The following is a 26723-nucleotide window of genomic DNA, read 5'->3' as shown; positions in this document are numbered from 1 at the left end:
CGAAAATAAGCGAAACAGAACCAAAACACGGCACGAGCCCCTATCAGCCACGCAGCGCAAATCCCGTCAACACCGCGGAGAAGCGGCGGCAGGCGGCGCAGCAATCGCGAAGCTCGAGGCGTATGCCCAACGTTTTTAGATTAGGTCAGTTGGCAAAGAGCGCGGACATCCGTATAGGGGGAGAAATGGCTGGAAACGCTGATTGGTCAATGTGTGTGACGTCATTAAAATATGCATGACGTCATTATTTTTTTGGCGCTAGATTTGTTTGTTTAGTTGTTCTTTCTCCCCAGAAATTTTTCCCTAGTCTTTGGTAAAGCGCTAGAATGCCTCCCTAGTCTGCCTAGTCCCCGCGCTTGGCCAAAATGGCGGAAAGCTCTTGCTCTTCAAGCGGGCTTCTTTGTGTTGAGATTGCAGAAGTTAGCTACTGAAGGGAAAATGTGTTAAAGACATGCATATACCTTAAAATTCGACCGATGCAATCGTCGCTTTCAGGCAAGAAGAATCTGGTTATTCATCATGGTGTGGTGTGTTGAGTTTCAGCACACTGCAGATGCCACTGCCCGCAGTAAAAAAGGTGAGGCATCCATGTGCTCTGTTATTAGTGCTCGGTTATTTTTATTTTGGCCTTCTTGTTTACTTTAAACATTCCTTTTACGTGAACTTTTTGGGTCCGGTTGTTTTTCTTTTGCAGAAGGTGCACGCTCCACGTGCGTCATTCCATGAACTCAGTGTTCAGGGGAAAAAAAAAGGGAGATAAAACAAGTTTTGACGACAGATTTGTTCGTGGAGCGATCGCATTGTATTCCATATTTTTCCTGCGTGGCGTGTGCAGGTATTGTTGCGCCTGTGCACTGAAATGACGACCGTCCCTGTGGAAATGACGACCACCCCCTTTGTCCACCCTGTTCAGAGCCTCAACCTTAGCAGCAAGGCGTACTTTCTAATAACATTTCGAGACCGCTTCCAACATTCCACAAATAATAAGCTTAAGCGCTTGCCTATCGTGAAATTCCTGATAGCAGATTGACATGTTGTGTTGACATGGACAGTGCATGCTTTAACGGCGGCGTGAATCACGAAAAATGGGTTTAGATTGCGATGTGGTGTGGCTACGCAGCGCAAGTGTGAAGGCCCGTTCGCACTTGCGACTGGAGCGATAGAAGCGACGCGATTGCTGTCCGCGGCGACAAAAATTGGTCGAGACCAAACGAACAAGGAAAGCGGCAGAAATCTCGTCGCTTCTACCGCTCCAGTCGCAAGTGCACTTGCGACTGGAAAGAAACATATGTAGGTCATGTAATTGTCCTGTATTTCCCATGAAATACTCTGTGTTTGATGCCTAATAAAATAAGCTGTATCCAAAAGCTGAACCTAATCGGGGGGGGGGGCTTACAGCGAATGTATGACACGCTTCTATTTTTGTGCGCCTTCGGAAAACCCTGTTGCAGTAGACGATTACTTGTGGCTTCGCCGGAATGTTTTTTGTTGTTTTACTCACAGAGCCTGCCTGACAGTACATCTGCCAGGTGGTAAGTGCGAGGCTCCTACAAAATAAGGCAAGAGCAACTCGCAAGACCTGGCATAGCGCAAAACTTGACATGGCTGTGGCTATTCTCATTGCATCCGTGATAATCCCTTGTATAAATTTTTCGCGGCAGTTGTTTCTCGTTAGCCGACTGGGACCGCATGACAACCTGCCAGTAAATTTCTTTTGAACCCACTGTTCCGGCATCCGTGAAAATTCCTTTTTAAAATTTCAGTCGGCTCCCGTTTGCTGTCTACAGAGATGTTTTTTTCACCAGCAAGACAGATAGATCTGCGCTGCTTTATGCACAAGCGATAAAACTATATGTTTCAATGGAGCCAGGCATACATCGCATTTTGTGATAATGTGCTCAGGCAAGCCGAACAACAATGTGCATAGTGAAACTAGTAAGGCTTGAGCCTGGAGATTAGCTATGTTATGGCTAGCAAGAAATGAGCAACCGCGGGTAAATGTAACAAAAACGTTTTCAAGGAGGGACTTGCAATAATTTATGTGCACGCCGCCATTATTGCTGCTCGCGAACTTCATGCCCCCATGGATGCAGCACTAACGTATCTGGTAATACTTCAGGGTCTTGGGCATCTTGCTGTCAATCTTTACATCACGCTTTTTCACTCCTGTGATAGTTCTAGTGTCTCTCTTCCAAAGCTGCACGTGGTTTGCAGCGCGGTATGCAGACATTTTTGCCATGAGCTCATCAAATGTGGCAACCAATGGAAAGTACCTCGTGGCCAGTTTCCTTCATTCCTTGCGATGGAGCACGTTGGTTGTGGCATCAGTCCTTAATTGAGGTGGTGTGGTGGAGCAATGAACGAGTGCTGGTGGATGTGCAGCTACTGCAGAGGAGGCCTCCCCCTTTGGCGCGCTGCAGCCAGTCAATGTGGCCCAGGGCCTGCTGCTCTACCGCCATCCCGATTGTCCACACCCCCGCCTTGGCCAGCGACTTGTGGCACTGTGAGCTCCAAAGCAAGCACAGGCGCCTTTGCGGTAATCACCCTCCAACTGCCACCAATTTGGTTTCGGCAAGGTGACCAGCGGCAGCGCACACATCAGCAGCCCTACAGCCAAAGGCTGTCTGTTGGGAGCAGCCACAGTCTTGGGCGGCCACCTTACTCACAGCCGAGGTGGCCATCCGGTCCTGGCACGGAGCTGCTTGGCGGCCTGGCAGAAGCCATCTCGGTGGTCCAGCATGAGCCCCAGGTAGCGCACCCTGGTCTTCCACCCGAGCTGCTCGCTGTCGGTTTGCAGGCATGTGACCCTGCAGCAGGCCTGGGTGTCCCAGTGAACAAGCATCGCCTCCATCTCGGTGCCCGACAGCTGCAGGCTGACATTGGCGAGCTTGGCCCGCACTGCATCCGGGGGTGCCTGCAGCTGCAGAACGACGCCTCGGCAGCCCGCCATGGGGCCTAGTGCCTACAGGGCCGCGGCGGCGGCGTACACAGACAGGTACACCCTGTGCGCCCTTCTACTGATAGTGCCACTGATAGTGCCACTGTGACCATGTTGAAGAGTAAGGGGCTGACGACTGTGCCCTACAGGGTGCCCACATCCACTGGTTGAGGCACTGACAGGGCGTTGCCTGCCTGCCTTTGTGCCTTGAGGCCCGTCACGAACGCCTCGACGGAGCCCCGCAGCTTGTCCGCAATGCCGGCCTCCTTTATGGCCAGGGAGATGACAGGGTGCTGGAGGTTATTGAAGGCACCCTTTATTCCCCCCCCCCCCCGATAGAAAAAAAAAGCGCGGAAGTTTGCAAGCGCCCTTAACCCTTTGAGGGTCGAATTTTTTTGAAAAGAACTTTCCCTGGTGGTCAAATTAGTTTATTGCAGATTTGGAATGGACAAAATGTCTAAAGTCATGATTAAATGGTAAAAAATTATCAGGAACAGTATTTTGGGGTCAGCATCACTTAGAACTGAAAAATGTTCAATAGTATTTCAGAGTGTGGTATTCCTTGAAACACGGGTCTATGCACAGTGGCTTATCGAAGTCTGCACACATACAGCGCATGTCCGAAAATGAGCTGTCTTCTTCCGAAGAAAGGCTGTCTTCCGATTCAGACTCGGTGAAAGGAGTAAACTCAGAGTCAGAAGAGTCATCGCGGTCGGTGTCATCAGAGCGGGCAGTTCGTTGGGCCATATCGCCGCTTTGCCGTGCGTCTGAAGAACTCGAAGGCAACCCAGTAAACGAGGAGAGCAAGAATAACTCATGCGCACCGGTGATAAACAAGCTAATAGCAGCGCCAATATAGATAGAAATCAACTTCCGCCGCCCCCACAATGGAGTCTCCGATTAGGTTACTTCAGTTTCAAGCAAGGAGGGCAAGAATACCTAGTGAGCATGGGTAATAAACCAGATAAGAGCAGCGCCAATATAGATCGAAATCAACTTCCGCCGCCCCTGATAGCAAGCGTCGATCAAGTTTCGCGTGCCTCCGATGCGATCACGTGGCGAACCTGAAACCACAAAACGCGTTAACACGTACAGATGCCGTAACGCGCCGAAGCCGGAGAGTTCTGTTTTTCACCGCAAGAAGGTAGCACAATCAAATTTCAAACACTTCTTGTAAGTCCCAGGAGGTGGCAGCACCTCCCAGGGAGCATGCATCGTTAATATGGTGCGAAATTTCAAACGGATGCTCGAAATCGTACCCGTACGGCAAAGACCTTACGGGACGGAAAACCGCCGCAGTACACGTACGGCAAAAACCCTCAAAGGGTTAAAGGCTATGAAGATAAAATACATGTTTGGTTCATTAAAAAGACTGCCTTGTCTCGATAACAATGATATCAGTCTTACAGTAAACTTCAAAGGAATTATCGATATATTAAATTAAACATTTGAAGCAATGGCGAATCCCCGCCCACTTTCCGGCGGCGATTTCACTATGACAGCACAGGATCTTGTTGGATGATTGGTGCCCAATGACCTAAGTCATCGCCAAGGAACATGATTGCGCGATTTTAGAGGGGCCTTCATTGATCTTATCATTTGATCTTATCACGCGCAAGAACAGCGCTGTTAAGGGCGAAAATTACATGAACCTGGCAATATTAGTCCACACGCAAAGCGGAATAATTCAGCCATCGGCATTTGTTAAGTCATGCCAGTTTAAATTTGTGCTTCTGTTTTGAGTCTCATCGGGGCGGAGAACATTTCTGCACAACCCAAATGTAGAGTCTGCTGTAATGAGCTTGGTGTTCTCAAATAGTTGCATTCCTAGCGGTCACGTTTTCAATGCTTCGTGCATAAATGCCCTATAATCTGCCTGAAGGCGTGTACTATCAAGTTATACCTTTTCTGGAGCAGCCACCCCCTTTAGTTACCACTCCCAGATGAGGTAGAGCAAGTCACTGCAAAGTTCGCCATTCACTGCTGTATCGAACTTTATATTTAGCAAGAAAAAATAATAAAGCAAATACGGCGATGTCTGACCATACTCTTGCGGGTAGGCATGTTCTGTGCAAGCTGAGCAAAATATTGCTACGTTTTGAATTTTGTCGTGAGATCTGATGAAAGAGTTATAATGCGGTCCTACCATTTTGGTTTCAAACTTTAATGAAAGGACATACTTTTTTAGCTGACGCGTGCGCTGCCATTTTTCAGCCGAGTACACACTGCCGGTTTTAAAGCTAAATGATAAAAAAAGTATTTGCAGTTCATGAGCATGGGCGGCTCTGGAATGTATAGGGCGCACAGAAGTTTTGTAGTTTTCGTTGCAGACGCGGGAAATGAAAATTATGTTTGAAATCTTCTTGGTCCACCAGAAAACGAAAGATTGGGCAGCTGTGCAGAGCCAGCATGACCTTCGGGCATGGTGCGATGCCTGAAACAAGTCGGCATTTTGTTTCCCGGAGTGCACCAAGAAAACATGCGTATTGGCATGGCCCCGTATACAGAAAGACCAAAGACTACCATGCTTTAGCATGAAGCGGACAGTAATGACGCAGTTAAACTATTTCCTTGGTTGACAGCGACCGTGATGTTCAAACTAAAGCATGGTTTCAGGCTACGACAGGATAGATTGGCTAAAAATTGCAAAGTTGTTTACCGTGATAATTCCTTGGTTATTTCGGTTACTTAAGAAATGCTGACGATTGCTCAAAATGTGCTTCATGCAACATTTTAGAATGTATCAGTTGTGGATCCGGGAAGAATCACATTGGCGCGCACCCGTATGTGTGTGTGTGTGTGCGCGTGGGGGGGGGGGCGTGAGGGGAGGAGGCTGGCGGAGGTGTGCTGGTGCTCTTGAGAGGGCCTGTTGTATGTGGCCGTTTATTTAATTAGGAAATTCTGTTGTCATGCACGACCGATTGAGCCTTGAAAGAACGATAGTCCTGCGCCCACAGAACTTCAAAGAAGGCGAGGAAGCGTTAAAGGGACAGACAACCGATTTTTGTCGCGTATATGTTCTCTAGCTCATATGAAAGCCAGCGTTTTATATAGCCCGGTAACAACAAGCAATTTTTAAACAAACTGGCGGAAATAATTTTAATTTGGCAGCAAACTTCCTGAAATCGGAAGGGTGGCGGTTCGTAGTGTCGAAACTTGACACTACAATATGTGTCCCTGTCACGTGACCTGCAAACCTAGCAGCTACTGTAACTGCTGAAACGTTTATTTACATATTGAAAACCTTTTAACACAAGTATTTGTACAAGCTTAAATAGTACATGTATTTCTAAACATTACTTTGAAAATTCTAAAGACACGATGCCCGCCGCCGCTGGGTTGCTCTCAGTGTGGCTAACTGAGCCACCATGCCCAGAATCAACGGCAGCGTTCAGTAAACAGAACCAGCGAAGAAGCTTTGACGATTCTGTCTGAGTCAGGGGCGTTTGTTTTGTCAAAATATTTGATTTCAGTCTCCAAATACGCCAACGGCAGCTTAAAAAAAAAAAAAGAAAGAGTCGCGCCCGGGGAGAATCGAACTTCCCGCCTCCACAACGTGAAGCCAGATTCTACCTGTCGTCTACCCCAACAGATGGCGCATTCGTGCAAAATAGACCCTTGCATTAAAAAAACACATAAAGGAACAGGAAAGCCTGCGATTCACACTTTTTTTAGCTGGGAACAAGTTTTTAAATGTCGTTTTTTATTTCGCATACAGACAAAAGTATGTTGCCGAGCTACTCTATATCATGGTTGCCAGCATTAGTTTTGGGAGGGACACATACGGCTCGTAGATCAGAAAATTCGATTTAAAAAGTTCTAGAGCGTTATCAGCAAAACCGTTTCTCGTCAAGGTGCTTTAAGTGATGCCCTTTCATTTGGGATAGAGAATATATACTCGACAAAAATCGGTTGTCTGTCCCTTTAAAGGAAAATTCTACCAGAAAGGCACCCTCCCTACCCGAGCGATGGGAGATCTTATGTCCAGCCCCGACCTGTCGACGCAGCAAGAGCTCGCGTCCAGGGGCCAGGAGCTATTGAACTCATATAGGACTTGTGAATAGGGTTCCACCCCGTCTGACGCCTGCGAGCGTCACCTGAAATGGGCTCAGCGAAAGTTGTTTCTCTCTCTCTCTTCTTTGCCACCAGTACGAAAGTCCTTCACTTGCGCTGCGCACACTGCTATGGTTTTAAAATTGGGTGTAGCAGTGGATTGCAGCCAGAACAAATATATATTTCATTCTTCATGTACTGATGCTACGCTGTCCCGATACACTCTGAGTAATCCTCTCCAACTTCGTGCATAATAAAATATTTGGGCCTTTACAGGAGTTGAATTTACATTTTCCCTCATTAAAAGTCACCTATCCGCTCCACCGTGGGTGCTTTCAATTACCAATTCAAACGCAAATACTGCATTCGGAATAAAACAAGATAGACATTTTTTAGCTCGGAGACACAAGGTACTGTGGCATCGTGTAAATATTACGAAGTGAATATTTAAATATCAAAGAATGCATAATTGATCTGCGCCGCACAACTTAACGTACAATGCAACCTCTATCGTCAAAAGACATCAGTGATCATGTAAGCATTAGTCACTGGAAGAAACTTACTATTCGATATCGCCGTTGTGACTCCGGCCCCTGAATATACACTGCTCTGGGCAGCCGCCGTCCAGGGAAAAAGCGGTCGTGGACGCAACGGAGGTGCTTTAGTTGTGATAGAGGTCGAATATGGCCATCTGATCGTTGTTACTGTCGCGACGCCGTCTGCCTGTGGCAGGGCTGGTGACCGTCGTGCCTTCACATTTAGGATAAAGTCTGGAACTGGCTCGGGGAGCCGCAGCACGCCCTTTTTGTCGACCCGCTGTTTTGCAGTTTCCTAGGTTAGGGGAGAATACCGCCGAACAAATCTGCCTAATCGCGGGGGTGAAATTGACTGTCGCAACATCGCCGTCGGAAGGGGACAACACTCAGTGCACGCAATCTGAGCCCACTCCAACAAAACCCTCCGGGCCTCGACAGAAACGTGAGAAAGGAAGAATGAAGGGCTGACGCGAGGAAGAGGGGCGTACCTTGCGGTGTGTCTCAATCGCAAAGGCCCTCTGCCCGCGCACGGCATTCATTCAGCTAAACTGCACGTTTCACCCATTACGTAGCCCATCGCATTCTTCAGTTACCTTGCACGAGTCTTGAATGTGTGCCCACGGCTGTTTGATCTCCCCCTTTCTAGGAGAGGGAGCGGCCGTGATCAGCCACTGCCGCTTGCACATTGTTCTGCTTAACATACAAAGATCGTCTGTTCCCTTTCGGGCCTGCATTGTACCAGTCTTCAACCATCAATGGCCGGCGGTCCCTCTTTTTTTCCGCCGCGAGTTAGTGCGGACCGTGGTGCAGACCACTCCATGCTTCCCCGGACGAGTCAATCTCCTGTGCTGAGAACAACTCAGCCGGCCAATTATTCTCGGTCTTGCCGCATGTCTCGCACAAAGGGATACAACGCATGCCTTTGGCGTCCCGTGCGCTGAGCTTACCCGAAGGCGCCGTCGCTTTTGGGGCTGCACCCCTCCGAAATCATCCCTCAGCGGTTCGCACCCCTCAGGCGCTTCGTTTTGTCACGGCCAGACTCGGCTCCCTTCCATGCGAAGGGTAGACATGCACTTTCGTAGCATTTCGTGGAAAGTGCCATTAGTGGCATTTTTGAAAAATATGCCGCTTTGTTCACAGGCGACGTACCAGGCATACAGGCAGCATGGCGATGGCCGAAAAAAATTTCGGAAGGAGGGAGGGGGGGGGGGGGGCTGAAGCCCGGTCAGCCCTCCCCCCCCTGGCTACGCCACTGCATCAAGTAGCACGAGGGCTGCCACCTGCCTGGTAGTCTGGGTGTGCTCTAGCTCTGTCATTACGTTGGCAATGGAGTTCATCGCAGCCTGGTGCTGCCGGAAGCCTGTGAGCTGCTCTGAGATGTACATGTACTCCTTGGTTCTCCAATTTCGTGTGCCTGCTGCCAAAAACTTTTGCCCTTGCAACAGCACTACGATTGGACTCGGCTTATCCACATCAAGTTGGTTTTTATCATTCTAAGTGCTTACCAGAGTAACTTCTTGCACAAGAAGTTATTACAGTAAATCCCACCTTGAAAGCTTTTTTATTGTATGGCTTTACGTGTGGTTGCTCATATTTTACTAGCTGTAGCATATCCAACCGTAACATATCCAGAGGGGTGAGCTGGGCAAGTTGGTATGTGTCATCTTAACAACAGCACGAAAAAGACTGGGACGAACGAAGCAGACAAGTCGAGTGATGATTCACAACTAGTTTTTTGTGGAATGTGCACTAAACATAAACGTTGGCATCAACAGAAGAAAAGAGATGGAACACATTCCACTCGAACGTACTTCCTTGCCCTTTTCCCCCCGCCCCCCTCACATGACAAACTCTGTAAAGCCTTTTACTTGACACACATGATACTTCAGCTATGGACCACTGCCGAGCTGATAACAGAGTTGAGGAACATCAAGTTCAATGCCGCACTTGTGTTTGGCGGCATGTACTGGTTAAGAAGGCGAACTCTGTCACAAAGTACTGGCGATGTAACACAATCGCCTCCCAGTTTTCAAATGTTATACGCTTCGATTATCTCTCGGCCTGTCTGCCTGGCACGTCTGGAAAGAAGTACACAAATGGGTTCCACCGTTGGTGTGCATCGTATACAGGACTACCGAGCTCTTCTTACAGAAGGTGCTCTATGGGTCCACAATAGTACTGCATGAAACCTGCCCTGTTTCAGTGCCTTTTGTAGCAAAATGCCTTAGCAACCCATGCTGTTTCCTTGTCAATGAATGATAAGCTTGTCATTACAGAACACTTGTGGGTACCCTGTATTTTGTTTCCTTTCAACATTACAGGTTTGCAGCATGACGGGAAGGAGTGCAGAGACGCCTATGCTGCGATTGCTGGCGTTGTGCAAACAAGGGTACAATGAACTATTGCCTGCAAGACTGCAAGAGGATGGCACTGCCTAAAGTTATTCTTTGTTAGAGTATAAATAAATTTCAAGGTCTGAACCCAATACCCATGTACCCTCAATAATAAAGTGTACCTCAATAATAAAGTGTGTCCACATCTTTTGACAGCTGTGTCTGTTTACTTTTCATGCAAACCTGCGACCACTGAATATGTAGCCATGCATGCAAGCAAAAAAGAAAAATACACTGAAAATGACTGACTAAAAGACGCATCCCGTTCCCATCAGGTGCAATTTTCAGTGGACTACCACTTCTAAACGTGCTGACTTCTGTTAATCATTTCAGTTTGCACCATGCTATAAATGGCTGATGATACATGTGTTTAAGCGAAGTCCTGGGAACAAATAGAATTCTTTTATTCAATTTACAATTTCCTGTCGGCCTGAGTGGAAAAAAAAATGCAAACCAACTGATTGGTTAGCAAAAAACCTGCGGTGTCCTTGGACGTATCCAACTGAAGAATGGTGTGCCACAAATGGGAAACTTCAAACAGAATTTTTTGCTTTTGAACACTGAAAAGCATTATTGACAAATGGATTAAGTGAAAGTAACTTAAAACCTCGGCAGCAAAAATACGAACCTATTTTAGGAAAGATCGTCAACACATGGTCAGAAGTAGAGTTCATCGAAGAGTACAATTTCCCAGCATCCACTATGGCATTCCCTGTAGCCATTTCTAGTTTCAGCGTGTAAAACTACCTTGGCTTTTTTATCCGAAGACGGCAATCACATTTTTGCACACAATGGAAGATCAGGGCAGTGCATACTTGCATATGAAATGAGTGAGTATATATACTGTTCTCTTCATGCCTGACCAGAAGAAAAGTGCAATTTGCTTGACTTCAAAGTAGGGGCTTTAGTCTGAAATATCCTGATGAGTGGAAGCTGAATTGTCACACAATTATAGTTCAGTGTAGCGTCGCAGAAGAGTTTAGGTTGTCGAGAAAAATTGGAAGCTCATCACTGCTGACTGAGGGCCATCTTTCAGGGAAACTTGCACAAATATTATGCGCTTCGTATCGTCTAAAGTCGCACTAGTGTTTTCCTAGTTTCGCTATGCTGCTGCATTCTTCAGAAATAACACTTCCCTGCAGAAACGTCTTGCTGTCATTGAGAATACCCCCATGATGGTGGTTATGGCCATCCTAAGAGATTGTAAGAATTTTTAAAGGAAACTCTGCGGCGTACCATTTTCTTAGGGACTTTACAAGGCAAATTATAAATTATGCCTTCTATATCAAGCAAATGCGTACTCGGAATATGTACAGATGCTGTGAGTAGCCGTACTGGGAAATGTATGCAAATAAAATATATAAGGCATATTTTATGACTGCAGTTTCATAGCACATTCACCATGACTGGCTTCATAGGTCATGATCTCAATGTATATTTTACATCTGTGCAAAAGGAACGTAGTGCACTGATCAAAAATACTGTGTGAAGTAACACACTTAAAATCAATTGTAACTCAGTTAAAGTAACTCACTTAAAATCAACTCTACAGTTTACTTATATGTTCAAGGCAGTAAACCCCTGAGTTTATGTTCGGTTGATTGATCAGTTAATGGACTAACTGAAAGAAACTGAAAGTAACTCAGCAAAAAAGTGCGAACCTATTTTAGCAAAAGCATAATGCATCATGGTCAACAGTACAGTTGTCATCCAATACTGCGATATCTCTAGCACTTCACTGTGGCATGCCTCATAGCCTGTACCTGGCTTCATCGCATAAAACTCGCTTAGTTTGATCCCAAGACTGCGGTCACATTTTCATACGCGTTACCTGATAGTGCATGTCATCATACGTGAACATGTATTCATGTATTACGTACCTCAAATAAATGGTGTCTAAATAAGTAAACCTCTAAATAAAAGCAAAATATTGCAATAACTGTAGCATTGTTTAAATGTAATCTGGTAGCTTTTGTGGCACAGAGCACCTGTATCAGTTCCCTGTGAAGAGGGAAGCAATTTATGTTATGACATGTCTTATTTTTGGTAACACAGGGGGTTTGGTGCCTCTCGGTTTGCCTCCCCCCTCCACACTTTTTTTACTCACATCCATAGGTGACAGTGATCGATTTGCTGTGGTGAGAGACCCAGGTGGTTCCCTCCATAGAGCAGCAGCATTTGCACATAGCTGCCCTTGTCTGTAAATTAGCAAATTGAATCGTGGTGCTTTTAATCAAACTTATCTTACAAGGATTATAATATAGTCCTCCTTGCTATAAATTGTTTGCATAGTTTTTCGTATGTATTGCTGACATCAGTGGGATAAACAGGATGAGGTATACCAATCAATTACACATCCACAAAGCACACAGATTGTGCCTTAAACTGAATTAGCTTATAAAATAGCTAGCGAGAAGCATATATAGCACACTTTTTAAGTTGAAACTTCCTAATTAATCCACTCATGTTCAAACATAACGCCGAATGCAGGCTATGCATCTTTAAGCTAGCTCTTACCGTTTAGCATTTACACTTTATTTTTATCTGAGTAGAACATTTTGGAGCTTTCTTTTTGCTGCAGTTGTATTGTGCACTTGAGCCCCACGATGTGCATCATGGGACGAACTCTCGTATCATGATTTTAAGGGATATATATCCATGCATGTACGTTGGTAACTGAGGTATGTTTTGAAATGCTGATGTTTTGCCATCTGGCCCTTTTATCACGTTTTAATATCGGTCGGTAGTACGGCTCATCTTTCGCCCCAAAAAAAGAAGAATTATGCAGAACTGGGGCTTATTTTGCTGAGGCAATTGAATAAAATACAAAGCAAACACGTGCGCGCTCCGTGCTTGTTAACGAAAAGTCGGAAATGCTGATGAAAAGTGTCGTGTCAGCTCATAGGAACCTCAAAACTTGGAAAGCGATGTGCAGAGCACGCTTGACGCTCCTTTGGGGTGGGATGTATGCAGAAACGGAAATGTTATTATTCATTTTTTTGCGTTAGGCTTAAAACACGTGTGTTTACTCAGCGCCCCCAGTACCAGAGGCGATAGTTTATTTCTTCATCTAATAGCTAGGAATGAAGGCGGTATTCTGTACACTGGTTATACCTATCGAAATTACGATGCACGGCGACCAATGAAGGTCATCAGCTTCAAAATGAGTCAAGAAAGTTTAAACTGAACAAAGCAAACTCGATCATCCTGTCCAGACGCTTTTTGAATTTGTAAAAAGCTTGCATTGCACACCGCTAAGACGAGGAAGGACGGGGGGAGGCTAGGTTGGTGAGTTACAGTGTCATTATTAATACATTATAAGCGTCGCGAGCGATGAGCGAGCGATAGCTTCCGATCGATGCATTCGTGCACGAAGCGAAGCCGACTTTCTGGAAATCGGTGGGAGCGGTGGTTGTTGTATGCTACTAACTGTCCCTGTTCTCGGTTCATTCATGTCCAAACTATTTAGGAGTCACCGGCTCTCCTTTCATCTAAAAATGGCTCCGTCTGGGAGTCCAGGCACCAGGTCAAACAAGCATCTGAACGATGTGGGTCCAAATTGGAACGAGTTTTGTTTTAAATGGTCCCAGCAGATAGATTTTGCTGGGGGATAACACCTGGCCACTTAATTTTACAAATATTAGCTTTGGGAATTGTCATGCTCAGACAAAGCAGCCTAACTTTTTTACCTGCATTGTTAGCATATTTACATTTTCCCATTTTCATTAGAAGTAATTCCAAACACCGATATTACATTTAAAGTTCCAGCTGCAGTTTGAGTTCAAACAGAAGGCACCGTTGCAGCACTTACACAATAGGCAATTAAACAGCATTTGCGCACCTTGATTGTACTGTTAAACTTGCTCCACTTTCGTCAGAGTTTTTTTTTTTTATTGTGAATGATGCGGTTCCACAGCTGCAACCACTTGTGAAGGACCATGTCTTGGGCCATAACAATTGTATGATGAACTAGGTAGTAAAGATAAGAAATTGTAATGTACAAAGGATAAAAAAAGGCAGGAAGTTAAGAAACATCTATAGTTGGTCTGAGGTATATACTACTACTCATTAACTTGGGGATCATAATTGAAGAGCAGGATCATGATGCTACTCTCATTTAATGAACAGTGGTGTTTAACAATGATTTATCGTGTGATGAGTGGGATTCCCTTCTCAGCATCAAATAGGAAGAATCTGAGCCAGTTGTTACATGTTGAATCTACGACAGTCAGCTTGAAGACTCAGACAAAAGGAGAAAAAACAGCCGTGCACGGTGTTGCATGGTGCATATCATCCCTTCATTTCCTTGCCTTGTGTTTGTTATTCGAGGCTGACCATTGCAGAGTTGAACTGCTCCTCATGATGGACTTTGCATGTTACCCAACTCCTTGCTAGTATGATCAAGGAAGGAATTGAGGAGCAGGATCTTGCTTTTTGTGGTAGACAATGGTGCTTCGTCTTGTTCCTCACTTATGTGAAGAGTGGAATTCTCTTGATATTGCTCATCGGTAGTGTGAAGAACAGAATGAGCAGAGAGATCATGACCCTTCTCTTATGAGGCACAGAGATCATTCGGTGTGGAGTGCAATACTCATGTAAAGAACGGGATGATCCCCCTTCTGATTTGGTACCAAGAGATACATGCAGATGCAGAGGCATAAATTTAACCTTTTGATAAGTACGATACCCAGAAATGCTTCAGCATCACAAGAGAAAAGAAAAAAACAGCCTAAAGTTGTGCATGCTGCATTGAGACTAGGCATTTCAGCCTCTTCGACTGTTTCAGCTGTCGATAGCTGTGTGAGAAGGCGTTGTTTTTTTAACCGGCAAGCGATTCCACGGGGGAAGTTCCAGAATCAGCTGTATTGACTTGAAAGGATGTGAAAAACAGATGGGAAGATTCCTGTCTACGTGGCCAAAACTGGATTTCCTTTTACTTCTGTACTTGTTCATCCCTATACGGTGAAAGGGAGCCAAGCAAGAAAGCCATTCATTGATGGCTTAAGGGGTGCGTGACCCTTCTCGTAGACAGCAGTCATGGACAAAGTCTCCTCACAGTTCAAGATTCAGAAAGAAAAGAAATGCACATAAAATGCATGTTCAATAAGTTGAGGAAGAAAGCATCACATACTTGTGACATGAACAAAAATTAGAAGTCAATGTGCCTTCTCGTAATTCCTGTTCCCTCACTTTCACTCCTATAAAATAAAGTTTTGATTTGATAATTGAACTCAAGAAGCTCTAGTCAAAGAGCGTATATAGGTGTTTTACAGCGCATATGTTGTATGTTTTATTGTCTGAGCACACCTAGAAGCAAATATCCAGCTTCAGTACTGCTTTCACGCTTGAAGGCACAGTTGACTCCCAATAATACAAAGTCCACAGGGACCACAATTCAATTGAACAAAATGCACCTGAACAGCATTGTCACTAGTCCGCAACTCGTTCTCTTTTTCATTTCGTTCAGAATCTTGACTTTTGTTGTGAAGTCGAGCTTATATGTCATGGGTTGTCGTGATAGTGCAGACTTATCGCTAAAATCAAAGCCTCAAATGTTCACGTAACTGCTCACACAGTGCTGTGAGAAACAAAGAAGGTTGAGGGCCTCACAAGAGATGTGAACATTGGCGCGAGTCTGAACTAGCCTGCTGCTTTATCAACAGTGCACTGTATACCTTAGTTGTGATGGCACTGACATCAGTAGAGAACAATTAGGGCGCTGTTTCGACACTTGAAAATGGTTTTTTATCGAGAAATAACAGTCACCTTGATGTTTCTATTCAATATAACTTCCAATTAACTAATATAATGGGTTCTAGCTTCAAATTATCAAGCAATTTCTTCCGTTGAATTGCATGTAAAATTGCCGGAACCAGCACATTACTTCCAATTAAGCGACTTCAAGTTATTGAGAGCCTACTGTACTGTCAGTGACAAGATATGTCAGCCTGGGCGTTCTGTATCACCCAAAACTCCTTTTACTTGTTCAATAATTACAGCAGAACTGGAGCATTGTGTTTCAGTATGCATCAACATTATCTTTGTTAAAAGTACCATCCAACAGCAGGCAGTGCTCAACCGTGAATGTTCAAGAAAGCCAATTTGCGATACCACAAAAAGTTCCATTGATTTGATTGATTGAAGGGTTTAATGCGCCGACGCAACACAGGCGATGAGGCATGCCGTAGTGAAGGGCTCCGGATTAATTTTGACCACCTGGGGATTTTGAACGTGCGCCGAAATCTCGTGCACACGGGCATTTTTGCTTTTTGCCTCCATCAGAAAAGCGGCCGCGGCGGCCGGGAATCGAACCCATGACCTCGTGCTCAGCTGCGCAACGCCTTAGCCACTGCGGCGGGTAAATTTCCATTGATGCTTAGCATTCACTTCTTATCGCATTTGGACAGTGGAGCCAGTGAATGTGCCAGGTTGGCCTTTTCGGAGTGTGCAAGATAACATTAATCTGCCCTTGTTGGGGCACGGTGCCTGGCAATGTGCCAGCAGGAATGAAAACACAACACATGAAGGAGGGTGTCTACTACTCAGTGTTAAAAACTAATGACAACAAAAAAGAGGTGTGAGGTTATAGGGCCAGATGCAAGCATTTTGGCTAGAAATGCTCCACTGCAGTTATTAGCATACTCAGTCATGCATCGTTGTATCTGATGGCAGGTCATTTAATGGCAAGCTTCCCAAAAAGACTCGTTATAACACGAAGCTTGCAAATTATACGTCAAACAGTGCTATGAAACATTGCCAATTCTGCATTCATCACAGATGGCTAAATTAACTTCAAGGATTTGTGTTTAAGTCGTCAATGCAACAACCACATGCTATGAGCTTGTGTGGCATGCGCTTTGCATGATCAGGTACGTGTTGCGACTGAAGTACCGCTAGGTTGTGCACCAAGATAATGTTTTAGGTTCGACATGTTCAATGAAAACCTCTTATTAAACAAGAAAAGAATTTAGTTAAAAGGGGGGGGGGACACCACAGGGACTAGGTGAAGTTGCAAGCCACCAACAAGTGATTGCATTATTGCAGTGGGGCATCTGGTTTCATTTGATAGCTCTGCCATAATGCTAGCATGAAGTTCACACGATAACAGCATGCCTGCCTCCATCCTTCTGTGCCAGAATAAAGTGCAGCTGGTATTATTTTTCCTTGACATGTTTATCCCATATAGAGCTGGCCGGGGGCCATGGGATAGAAACGGAAGCGCAATAGCTAGTTTGTTGACAAGATTAAATTAGGCAAAAAAAAAAAAACCATTGCAGCAGCTCATAAGTTTTTGCGGGAGTGAACTGCCTCTTTTGACGGTCATAATGATATGTGGAACATATAAACGCCCAGTGGGGCTCATCATACCACGAAGGAAAGACCACAGATAAGCACTTGACAGATTTATTGTTCTCAAGTACACCAAACAAGCAAACACAAAAATTCATTCCGACTCTTATTATGCTAATTCTCGTGATACGCAATTATTTTTACTCGACGGACAAAAAGCAGATTTTTGTTCTGTGAACGCGTCAAAAGGAGGTGCCACTTTACGTAAGTCACCGGCTTTTAGCTGCCTGCTACCTAGCTTGAAATTGTTGCAGATTTTCTTCAGGTCCAAATTTTGCCACGCTGGACGACAACACAGCAGAATTTTCTGTGGTCACGCCAAACAAAAGTGCCACTTTGCCTAAATCGCCAGTTTTCAGCCTGATTTCCAGAATTTTGTTGCGCGTAATACCAGTTGCTGGGGTGATAGCCGTACTCCAGGTGGCACCTTGAAAGAGAAGGAAAGCAATAAAACAAAAACAATATTGTGTACACACAGGACAGTTTCCAGCAGCGCGGGCTGCTGTGTGGCTTAACTTGGTTTTCGGACTTTTGCGGTCCTTTGCTGGGGCTGCTAAGGGAACGCCACGTGCTATACCTTGAAAAGAAAATTATCACCCCCACCAGCTCCACGCAAAAAAAAAAAAAAAAAAAAACTTCGTTCACAATGCCATGGTCAGTTTGCAGCAGCATAGCGTGCCTTACCTTGGTTTTTAGATTTTTGCGGTCCCCTGAGGCCGCCGATGGAACGCCACGTGCTACACCTGGAAAAGAACAAAAGATCACCGCCACCAGGTCCACGCACAACGTCCATTTTTAAGCAGATCGTTGCTGCGCAGGCTTTACTTTACCTCCGTCCTAGGTTATTGGATTCTTGCGGTCCCCTGCGGCCGCCGATGGAACGCCACGTGCTGCACCTTGAAAAGAACAAAAGATAACGGCCACCAGCTTCACGCGCAACGTCCATTTTTTAGCAGATCGCTGCTGCGCAGGCTTTACTTTACCTCCGTCCTTGCGGCTCAGGCTCAGCGCGCGAAAACCATCACGGCGTGCCATGGTGGCACGTTTTGCTGCAGCTGAAAAAAAAAAAAAAAAAGGCAAAACACATGAAAGCAAAACCCTTTCGACGGGAATATGTACTGCTTACCTTGAGATTGTTGTGCGTTTTCGGCAGAACCATAATTTCGTTCCGATGGGCTTTCGCGCCAAAAAAGGGGGACTGGCGAGCAGCGCGTCGTGCACCTGCTGCAGCTGAAAAAAAAAAATAATAAGAAAGGGGGCAAAACCCTTTTGCCGGGAATATGTACTGCTTACCTTGAGATTGTTGTGCGTTTCCTGCAGAACCACGATTTCGTTCCGACGGGCGATGACAAAGCAATTTTCGCGCCAAAAAGTGGGCACCGGCGAGCAGCACGTCGTGCACCGGCCCGCCGCAAGCACCGGAGCCGAATGAACCGGCAGGCTCGGCCGGTCGGCCGCAGCGCGGTGGCGCCGCCGTACGGCCAGGGACCTTTCTGGGGACCTTTTTTGGTTCCCTAGGCACCCTGGGTCGCCTAGGGAGACGGATCGCCTTCTTGAGCGTTGATTGCTGTTAACCAATCAGCGTTTCCAGCCGTTCCTCCCCTTATACGCTAGTAAGAGCGCGGCCTTCCAAGCACCGCGGCGCGGCGTGGGCCGGTGCTGTCGCCGACCAGGCGGTGGCGCTGCGGTAGCGTTGAGATCGGTCTCGGCGCGTCGTCTGCTACTCCTTGCTTGGAAAGGCGCCGGTAAACGACCACCGCACACCGTTAATGTTCTTCTTTGACATGCGAAATCCAACTTCGCTCTACTCTTACGCTTTAGTGACAAGAGCTTTACATTTTTATAGACATTATAACGAGAAACAAGCTGTACTTAAGAAAAAAAAGGCAAGGCAAACACTGCACAGTCCGCTTGTCTTCGGCTGCTTCCTGTTCCATTTATTTATTTTTCCATTTGTTTTTCCCCAGTACGGGATTCCTTATAGCTCAAGAATGTTTAAAGCATACCCGACCACGTCTTACACTTCTGAAACTGCGGGAAAGCCTACAATAGTCAGCCATCTACTTGGAATCAAGAAAAGACGCCTCGACATTTTTATTTATGCTGTGGAAGCAAATGCAGTAGGTACGTTTTCACAAGAACGTATTTACAACCCCAACAAAACTGATCAAGTGAGCCGATTGGAAACCAAGTGCTGACGTGCGCGCTCACGTGCACGCGCTCACGTTCCCGCGCTCAGCAAATTCTTGGTATTTTAACTGCGGACACGAAAAATTAAGATTTGTCAAACAGCTTCGCTGTTAACAAAGGAAATTGAACCAATTTAAAACCAATGTTTTTTTTTTTATTTCTCTGACAGGTATAAATGTGGTTTCTTAAAAGAAATAAACGTTTTTTCTCGGATGAGAATATTTGTCGTACTGCTATTCTTTTTTGTTGGTTCGTAAATCTGATGGACTATCTGTTAGGGTCACAGAAACTTTCATTTATCTTCTTGTAGTCCTGATATGCCAATTTTTTAAAGCGTTTAGCCTTCATTTTATCTTCTTGTAGCCCTGATATGCCCATTTTTTAAAGCGTTTAGCCTGGTAGTTTTTCCGCTGAGCCATCGCTTATGCTGTCTTCTGCGTTGATTTTTCCTGCACATTTCTTTTTGCAATCTACAGATAGGCAACACTTCTCAGTTTTGACTAGTCATATTGATTTATAAGAGGTTTAACGCGCCGACGCTTCACAGGCGATGAGGCGTGCCGTAGTGGAGGGCTCCGGATTAATTTTGACCACGTAGGGGATCTTTGACATATGCTGAAATCTCGAACACACGGGTGTTTTCGCTTTCCGCCTCTATCAGAATAGTGGCCGCCGTGGCCGGGAATCGAACCCGAGTCCTTGCGCCCAGCAGCACGGCGCCTTGGCCACCGCGCCGGGTAGGGATCTGATCTGACAGCACCGGGAATATGTTGTGCCACACACAATTCATGCCCTTCACGGCAGTTGTTGCGGATGAAACGTCTGGAAACAGGTAACATTTGTTCCAAGGGCTGATTTTTAAGGCAACAATGTAGCGAATAAATGTTGCTACATTCTTCTGCCTTGTCAGCTGAGGGTGAATATTCCCATTTTTATCGCTGTAGCGATGCGGTGGGACAAGCAAACCTCTTGAATTAACTTCAACCGACAAGTTTTGCCCCACTACTGCACCCTTCTCAATCAGCACAATTGCACCCAGAATCTTCGAGCTTGTAGAAGATAACCTAGGCGAAGCCTTCACATTCTACGATTGAAATGTCGGACATTTGCTGAATTCCTGCATAACTGCGAACCACAGCTCAGTTCCCAACGTACGTGCTGACATCGGCGCTTTCTACACCACTCGCGCAATTTACGCCAGTTTTCTCGCGCAAAGACCAATCACTTGCAGGACGCAACATAGGTGGGAACCACTGTCACCCATTTATGTGGTTTTCGGCATGACTTTGACGTCTTTGGTGGCGACAGATGCTCAGGTATGTCAGGGAAAATACGGGGCGCCGCGCCGTCCCTCAGAGTCCGCCTGCCTTACGGTATCCTTACAGTTTGACCGTTCACGGCGTGTTCGTAACAGGTGACGATGTCTGAAGACTCACAATGAATGTCAAAAACGTATGTTTATGGCGTAACCTTGAAGTTTTTCCGCGGAATCGCGCTTTCCCACTCCTTCAATCCGTCAGGACCCTTCGGCGCTTTGAAGAAATGCTGCTGCACGGACTTGGCCGCTTCCGAAGCATACCCCGAACGGCAGCCCAGCGCGCAGCATGTCAACAAACCGCACCGACACTCCAGAGATCCACTAAAATATGTATGCACGATGACAACACAGAGCTAATACGTTAATACAAACGTGACGAACAGGCGAGCGCCAACAGCACAGCGAAAACACATGGCCGGGGCGAGCTTCGCTCCCCAAACTAGATCTCAACGCAACGCCAGCGCCACCTCTCGGAATGGCGACAAAATGGTGCCGCCTCTCGAGGCCCTATGCCCCGCAAGGACCGGTGGTGCCATCTCTCGGGGGCGCCGAAGAAACCAGCGGAGCTGCCGAACCGGTTTCAGCGAGGCACGGCACGTCTCTCCCCGCGCGCACCGGCTCGCGATCGCGGGTCGCGGTTCTCCACGATTCCCACACAGTTGACGATATCTGACAGCTCACAATGAATGTCAGAAACGTATGTTTAAGACGTAACCTTGAAGTTTTTTCGCGAAATCGCGCTTTCCCTAGGGCCACGCCTTTAATTTATCGGGATCCTTCGGCGCTTTGAAGAAATGCCGCGGCACGGAGTTTTCCGCTGCCGAAGCAACCCCGAACGGAGCCCGGCGCGCAGCACGTCAAAAAACCGCATCGACACTTCAAGGTTGCACTAAAATATGTATGCACGATGACAGCATTGAGCGTTAATACAGACGTGATGAACAGGCGGGCCCCAACAGCGCAGCAAAAACACATGATCGGGACGAACCTCGCTTCTCAAACTCGATCTCAACGGGGACGCCCTGTCCGGCCAACAACAAATCGAGGTCGTGACGTCACAGTTAAAAGTCACGTGGCAAAGGCGTTTTCGTCACTTCCTGGGCCGTGGGCTTTTTTTTGTTTTTACTTTTATCACAAAGGCATGCGCATAGCATCAAGAAGCCATGCACCGCGGTCAGAAGTTTCACCCAAGGCTTCAGCCAAAGCATTTGGAGGCGATTGCCAAAGGCACTGTGTGTGAGCTACGGTCGCTTCGCCGCTTTTTTTATTGTTGTTATTGCGTCATTTTGCCCCTGGGAATTTGTTCTGTGCCCGAGTTGGTTTCTTTCAACGTAGATGATACCCGCGTGATATGTTGAAGTGTATCGTCGAAGTCTCCCTCGGCGTCGTGTTCTGCTTCTTTGAGCCAGCTCACGAATGAAGCCGTCACCTTGAGCCCTCGCAGGTGAAACGGCGACAACACCGATCTTTTCCCTGAAGAATCTAGGACGAAGTGTGACACCACTAGTTGTGCGCGCCCATATCCTACAAGAAAACAAGTCACGTTGCCGTCAGCAACAACATGCAGCAAAAGAGTTCACCAAGCGAGGATATGCCGTGCTGTGATGCAGCGAATTCAGTGATGTGGAAATGATTGTGTGCATTGGGGTGCCACGCTGGACGTACCACATTCGGCTTGTTATTGCGGTGACAGGTAAATGCGCAAACGAGGCGTGGTCGAGCTCACCGTGTTCCGGTACATCTATGAATTCCACGGTGACAGAGAGAGAGAGAGAGAGAGAGCCTTTAATGAAAGCTGAAGAGGTCAGTCCCATTAACGAAGAATTTGTTTTATGGTAAAGGCGAGATTAGCCATTGCACTTAGCTTACTATCGCCCTTGATGTCTGCGCTCTTGATGGCTGAGTGCGATGCTTGCACGGGCAGAAATTTTTTGCAGGCAGCTGTATGATGCGGGCTTCCAAATACAAGTGCCTTACATACATGCTATTACATATTGCATGCATACTATTTTACATTGCCTAAATAGTGAAGAGAGCAACCTTTAAATCGTAAATCAGCGGGAAGCTGAAGGCATGTAAAGTTTGATAACTGCACGCCCCAGGCCTTATAGCTACAGCAAGTGGTGAACCTGTCTTATATGCACCTCCTGCAGTTGTAACTGCCCTAATTGCACCCAGTGATGGTACAGGACGAGAATATTGGCAGATAAGCCATTTGCAGTGTTGTGGTATTTTATTGTCCCTCTGTTTTCTTAGAACACACCCAGCTCAGTATCATCACAAACTTAATCAGAGCAAAGCGAAGTTCATCCAGCTGTGAGTGGTCATAGCGCTGTATTCTTATTTTTATGGCGAGCCTTCCCTGACCAGAACACCTGTTCCCATGGCGTTATACACCCATGACTACTATTTCCGATACCCACTTTGGGTTGCCCATAGAAGCAGCCATTCCACTGAGAGAAGGAAGAGTCACCTATGCAAGCCTTCCCCATCGAGATGTCAATAGTCACCTGTACTCATGCTATTGTCACTCCAATTGCCTTTGAAACTCTCAGCTGTGCATTATACTGTCAAAACTGCAAATGCTCAATGCAGGAACACACATGTACACTAGCTTAATCAGCGCAGTAAAGCACTGGGACAGGAAGATGCTTTGAGTCCTCCAGCATATTCATGGTCACTATTCAATATTTCTATCCGGTGATTGCAAAGACACAGCCTGAATGCTTCTGACCACTTTGCCGACCACATTTTCCCCTCACCATACCAAACTCGTTGCCAAATTACTGCCTCAAGGTCCTTCTGCTTTCTTAAGACTAAAAAATCTCTGCCCTCAAAGTCGCCTCTACATCTGCTCCCTGCCTTGTACTGTTTCCGATAGGAGGAAGTTTCTCTCCAAAGACTTCTAGTTGGAGTGGCCCTCACACTTTTTCAATCTGGACACATGTAATCCCCTGTCCACTGAAATCCATATGCATGAGTCACTAAGTTGTGAATTTTTAATGTCCTTGCACATTGATAGCAGGTATAGGTTCTGAAGAGTTGACTCTGTTGGTATGTTTTGGGGCAACACGTTACGTAAAATGGACTCAGCAAGCCTAAAAAGGCATTTTTAGGGCAACAAAAAGCCAATATAGACACGAATCTAAAAATAGGCCCTTATAGGCACTATCAACAGTTGATTAATTTAATCCCTGTAGTTCGTGCTTATATGTTGAACAAAGTTTACAGGGACTCCAGGAAAAAAATGGGAATTTTGCCTAAAGTTCCGATCTAAAGTGAGAATTTTATTGCGTTGTACATCGGATACGTTCGTATTTTCTTTATGGATAATTAGCGCGTATATAGAAGTTGTATTACGTTGCCATGGTACGATTTACCACTACGTCAAATTAATATTGCTATGTATACTGTTTATTTCTCTTGCTTATTATTGTTCCATGTGCCCATGACTTTTGTTTGCATGACTATGTATAATGTATTAACTGCTATTTTTGGATTGTTATTTTGTGTACTGCATATTGAAAAGTTGATTTCGTTTTATTTTTTTGTTATTGTTGTTGTTGTCAGTGCTATGCCAATCGCTGTAGCCAGGAGGGGGGATAGGGCTTGTCAAGCTGTTCGCACGGCTTTTTCCTTCCCTCTCCTCCTCCATCGCCGATGGAAATTGACCCAATAAAAAAAAATCTCTAGTTATACTTTGTACATCAGGGCATGAGCTGCGTCACAAATATTATTATGTGCCGGTGCATAACTGTTTTGTGTGCTGGAATTTGCTTTTTTTGCTGATGTTCGCACGGTTTCTGTATATACACGATTGTACTTTACCAGTAATACTTAGTTGCCCTTGTTCCGGTCATCCTTTGTCTCGTGTCAAAATTTTGCCTGTATATATGCGAGTGTATCTTACCAATAAATCCTAGTTGGAAGTAGCACTTGGTCATGTCATCCTTCTTTGTCTCATCCAAATTTTGCACTTTACACGTGTGAAGCCGCCCAAAAGTTCCCGTCGGTTAGCTACATGAGAGATCCAGTACATCACCCACTAAAAGTCTGCATGGCTTCACCTAATAATTAGTCCGTAAGCTACAAGTGAGACTAACACTAGCCATCAAGAGTTAACATCTATGGAGAAAAAGCGAGTAGTATAATGCACAAAAGAAATTGGAAAAGATACGAGGCTGTTTGGGCACAGCTTTTTATTGCAATTGAATCTCCTGGAAATAAGTCGGTGTTAGGTGCAACAGGGCCTCAGAACACAAGTTGGCTTCAATGCTTGTTTCAGTGAAGTTTCTTCTGAGCCGACATCACAAGCACAGAGTTAGGTAACGGCACTGTAATCAAAACTATCATGCATGGTGGTGTGGCTCCTATACTCAATAAAGTGCAAAGGCTTTATTATAAGAGAAAAACCACATGCAGTGCTCTTAGAGAAAGTAAATATCTTCATTCAATGGCTTCTGCTTCACCTAATGAGAATGCACTGTCCCCTTATAACTGCTGAAGGTGGTGCAAAAACGGTTCAGCTATTACCAACACACCCACTGAAAAGAAAGTGCTGGGGATCCCTTTTACATTCCTATGTCTGAGGTGTTTGCAGCACATTGTGGCAAATTTTAATTTTTGTCCCCAGTGCAAATTACAAAAGGCACAAATTGCGGCTCGGTAAACGTTATGTGGTGCTTTTGAATGGACTATGTATTAGGGGTGGGCGATTGATCGATCAACTTTCCGATTAATGCTTTAGTTGCGATTAATTTTTTAGTCGGTCGAAGTCATGTGAGCAAACCGAAACAGGAGTACCGCGTTGAAATTGTGTGCATGCCGAGGACCATATTTGTGTTCAAATAGCCAGCGTGACGTTACAGCAGAAAACAATGCAAGTATGCTCAGAGATGATAGCAATTAAAACTGTTGGGACGGAGAAGCATTTTATTATTATCATCGGTGTATGGATTCCATTAAATATTATTTTTGGTCATTTTTCTTTCAAAACCAACACTACCGATTAATTGATTAATTACCAGATTAAAGCTAATCGGATTAAAACGGTCAGACAGATTAATCGGATTAAAACTTTTAACCGACACCCAGCCCTACAATGTATGCAACCTACATCTTGGCTTTATTCAAAAGGTGAGACAGTGTACATCATTACTACAATATTGTTCTATGAGGAACAACACTACCACCACACAGGAATTAGAATACCCACGGGTAGATTTCACAAACAGGCAGCCAGAATGCAAAGGAAGCCAAGTAAACCAGAAGAGGCCACCCACTTATTAAACAGCCATCGGTTCCGTTCTTGTGCAAGATGGATAAAGCCTGCCACTTGACCTTACTTCAACTGTGGTATCAAAACAGCTTGTCTGGGTTACTGCTGCTGCTTCCTTTTTTTTTCTGCCATGCTATAGGTACTCGGTACGAGATGAAATATTTGCTACCACTACAAAATGTCTTAACTAAAAGCCCGCAACCCTTCTAGTTATATATCTTATAGGAGCTTCTGTAGAGACCAGGGCTGCGAGGATATGAAATTCTGCTTTTAAAGCTGTTTTATTGAACTAGCTTTTAATAGGAACAAATATTTTCGAATTAAAGTGCTCTCCTAAAGCACCTTTCTCTTCGAAACGTGTTTTGGTTGAATTGGTCTATGATATTGACAAAATAAAATAAAATAAAATTATGAGCGCTAAATACCAGCGTATGAAAAGAACGGACGACAAATACGACAGCTGCTTGCCTTTCTCGTCCGTTGTTCTTGTAGCGCTCGTATTTTTCAACTCCTTCCGCCTGTCCTTTAGCCGCACGTCACAGGTGCATTGCGGTAAAGCCTGTCGGCGCTAGCGGTGAAAGCGGCGCTAGTTAGCGGTGGCCGATCGGTCATCCAAACTTTTTATGGGCCTGGTACTGGTACTACAGCGGAGTTATGGTGGAGTCAG

General features: G+C 45.5%; 1 protein-coding gene and 1 long non-coding RNA gene across 5 annotated transcripts; one reads left to right on the top strand and one right to left on the bottom strand.

The window, feature by feature from the left end:
• The first annotated feature begins 285 nt into the window (after positions 1-285).
• Positions 286-10070, top strand: LOC144175035 (uncharacterized). Of its 3 annotated transcripts, none has more exons than XR_013323587.1 (3): positions 286-577; positions 2383-2995; positions 9849-10070. XR_013323587.1 is itself a non-coding variant. In XM_077704069.1 (3 exons), the coding sequence occupies exons 1-2, from the start codon at positions 554-556 to the stop codon at positions 2957-2959; spliced, it is 186 nt and encodes a 61-aa protein (XP_077560195.1). In that variant the 5' UTR covers positions 300-553; the 3' UTR covers positions 2960-2995; positions 9849-10070. The 3 variants fall into 3 exon arrangements, 2 of the variants coding, with proteins under 2 accessions (XP_077560195.1, XP_077560194.1); XM_077704069.1 differs by having other exon boundaries at positions 300-577; positions 2798-2995; XM_077704068.1 differs by having other exon boundaries at positions 301-577; positions 2421-2995.
• Positions 10071-17310: 7240 nt separating this feature from the next.
• LOC144175037 (uncharacterized) lies at positions 17311-18709 on the bottom strand. 2 transcript variants are annotated; one of them, XR_013323589.1, is made up of 6 exons: positions 18564-18709; positions 18397-18500; positions 18254-18325; positions 18101-18166; positions 17955-18013; positions 17311-17847 (listed from the first exon to the last, which is right to left on the bottom strand). It is a non-coding gene; the product is annotated as an uncharacterized LOC144175037 (long non-coding RNA). The 2 variants fall into 2 exon arrangements; XR_013323588.1 differs by having other exon boundaries at positions 17311-18013.
• Between the last annotated feature and the right edge of the window lie 8014 nt (positions 18710-26723).

The sequence above is a fragment of the Haemaphysalis longicornis genome, unplaced genomic scaffold, assembly GCF_048455015.1.
Source record: "Haemaphysalis longicornis isolate Haplotype H1 unplaced genomic scaffold, Haemaphysalis longicornis Haplotype H1 scaffold_3, whole genome shotgun sequence".
NCBI lineage: Eukaryota > Metazoa > Arthropoda > Arachnida > Ixodida > Ixodidae > Haemaphysalis > Haemaphysalis longicornis.
This window is presented reverse-complemented; position numbering and strand designations above follow the sequence as displayed.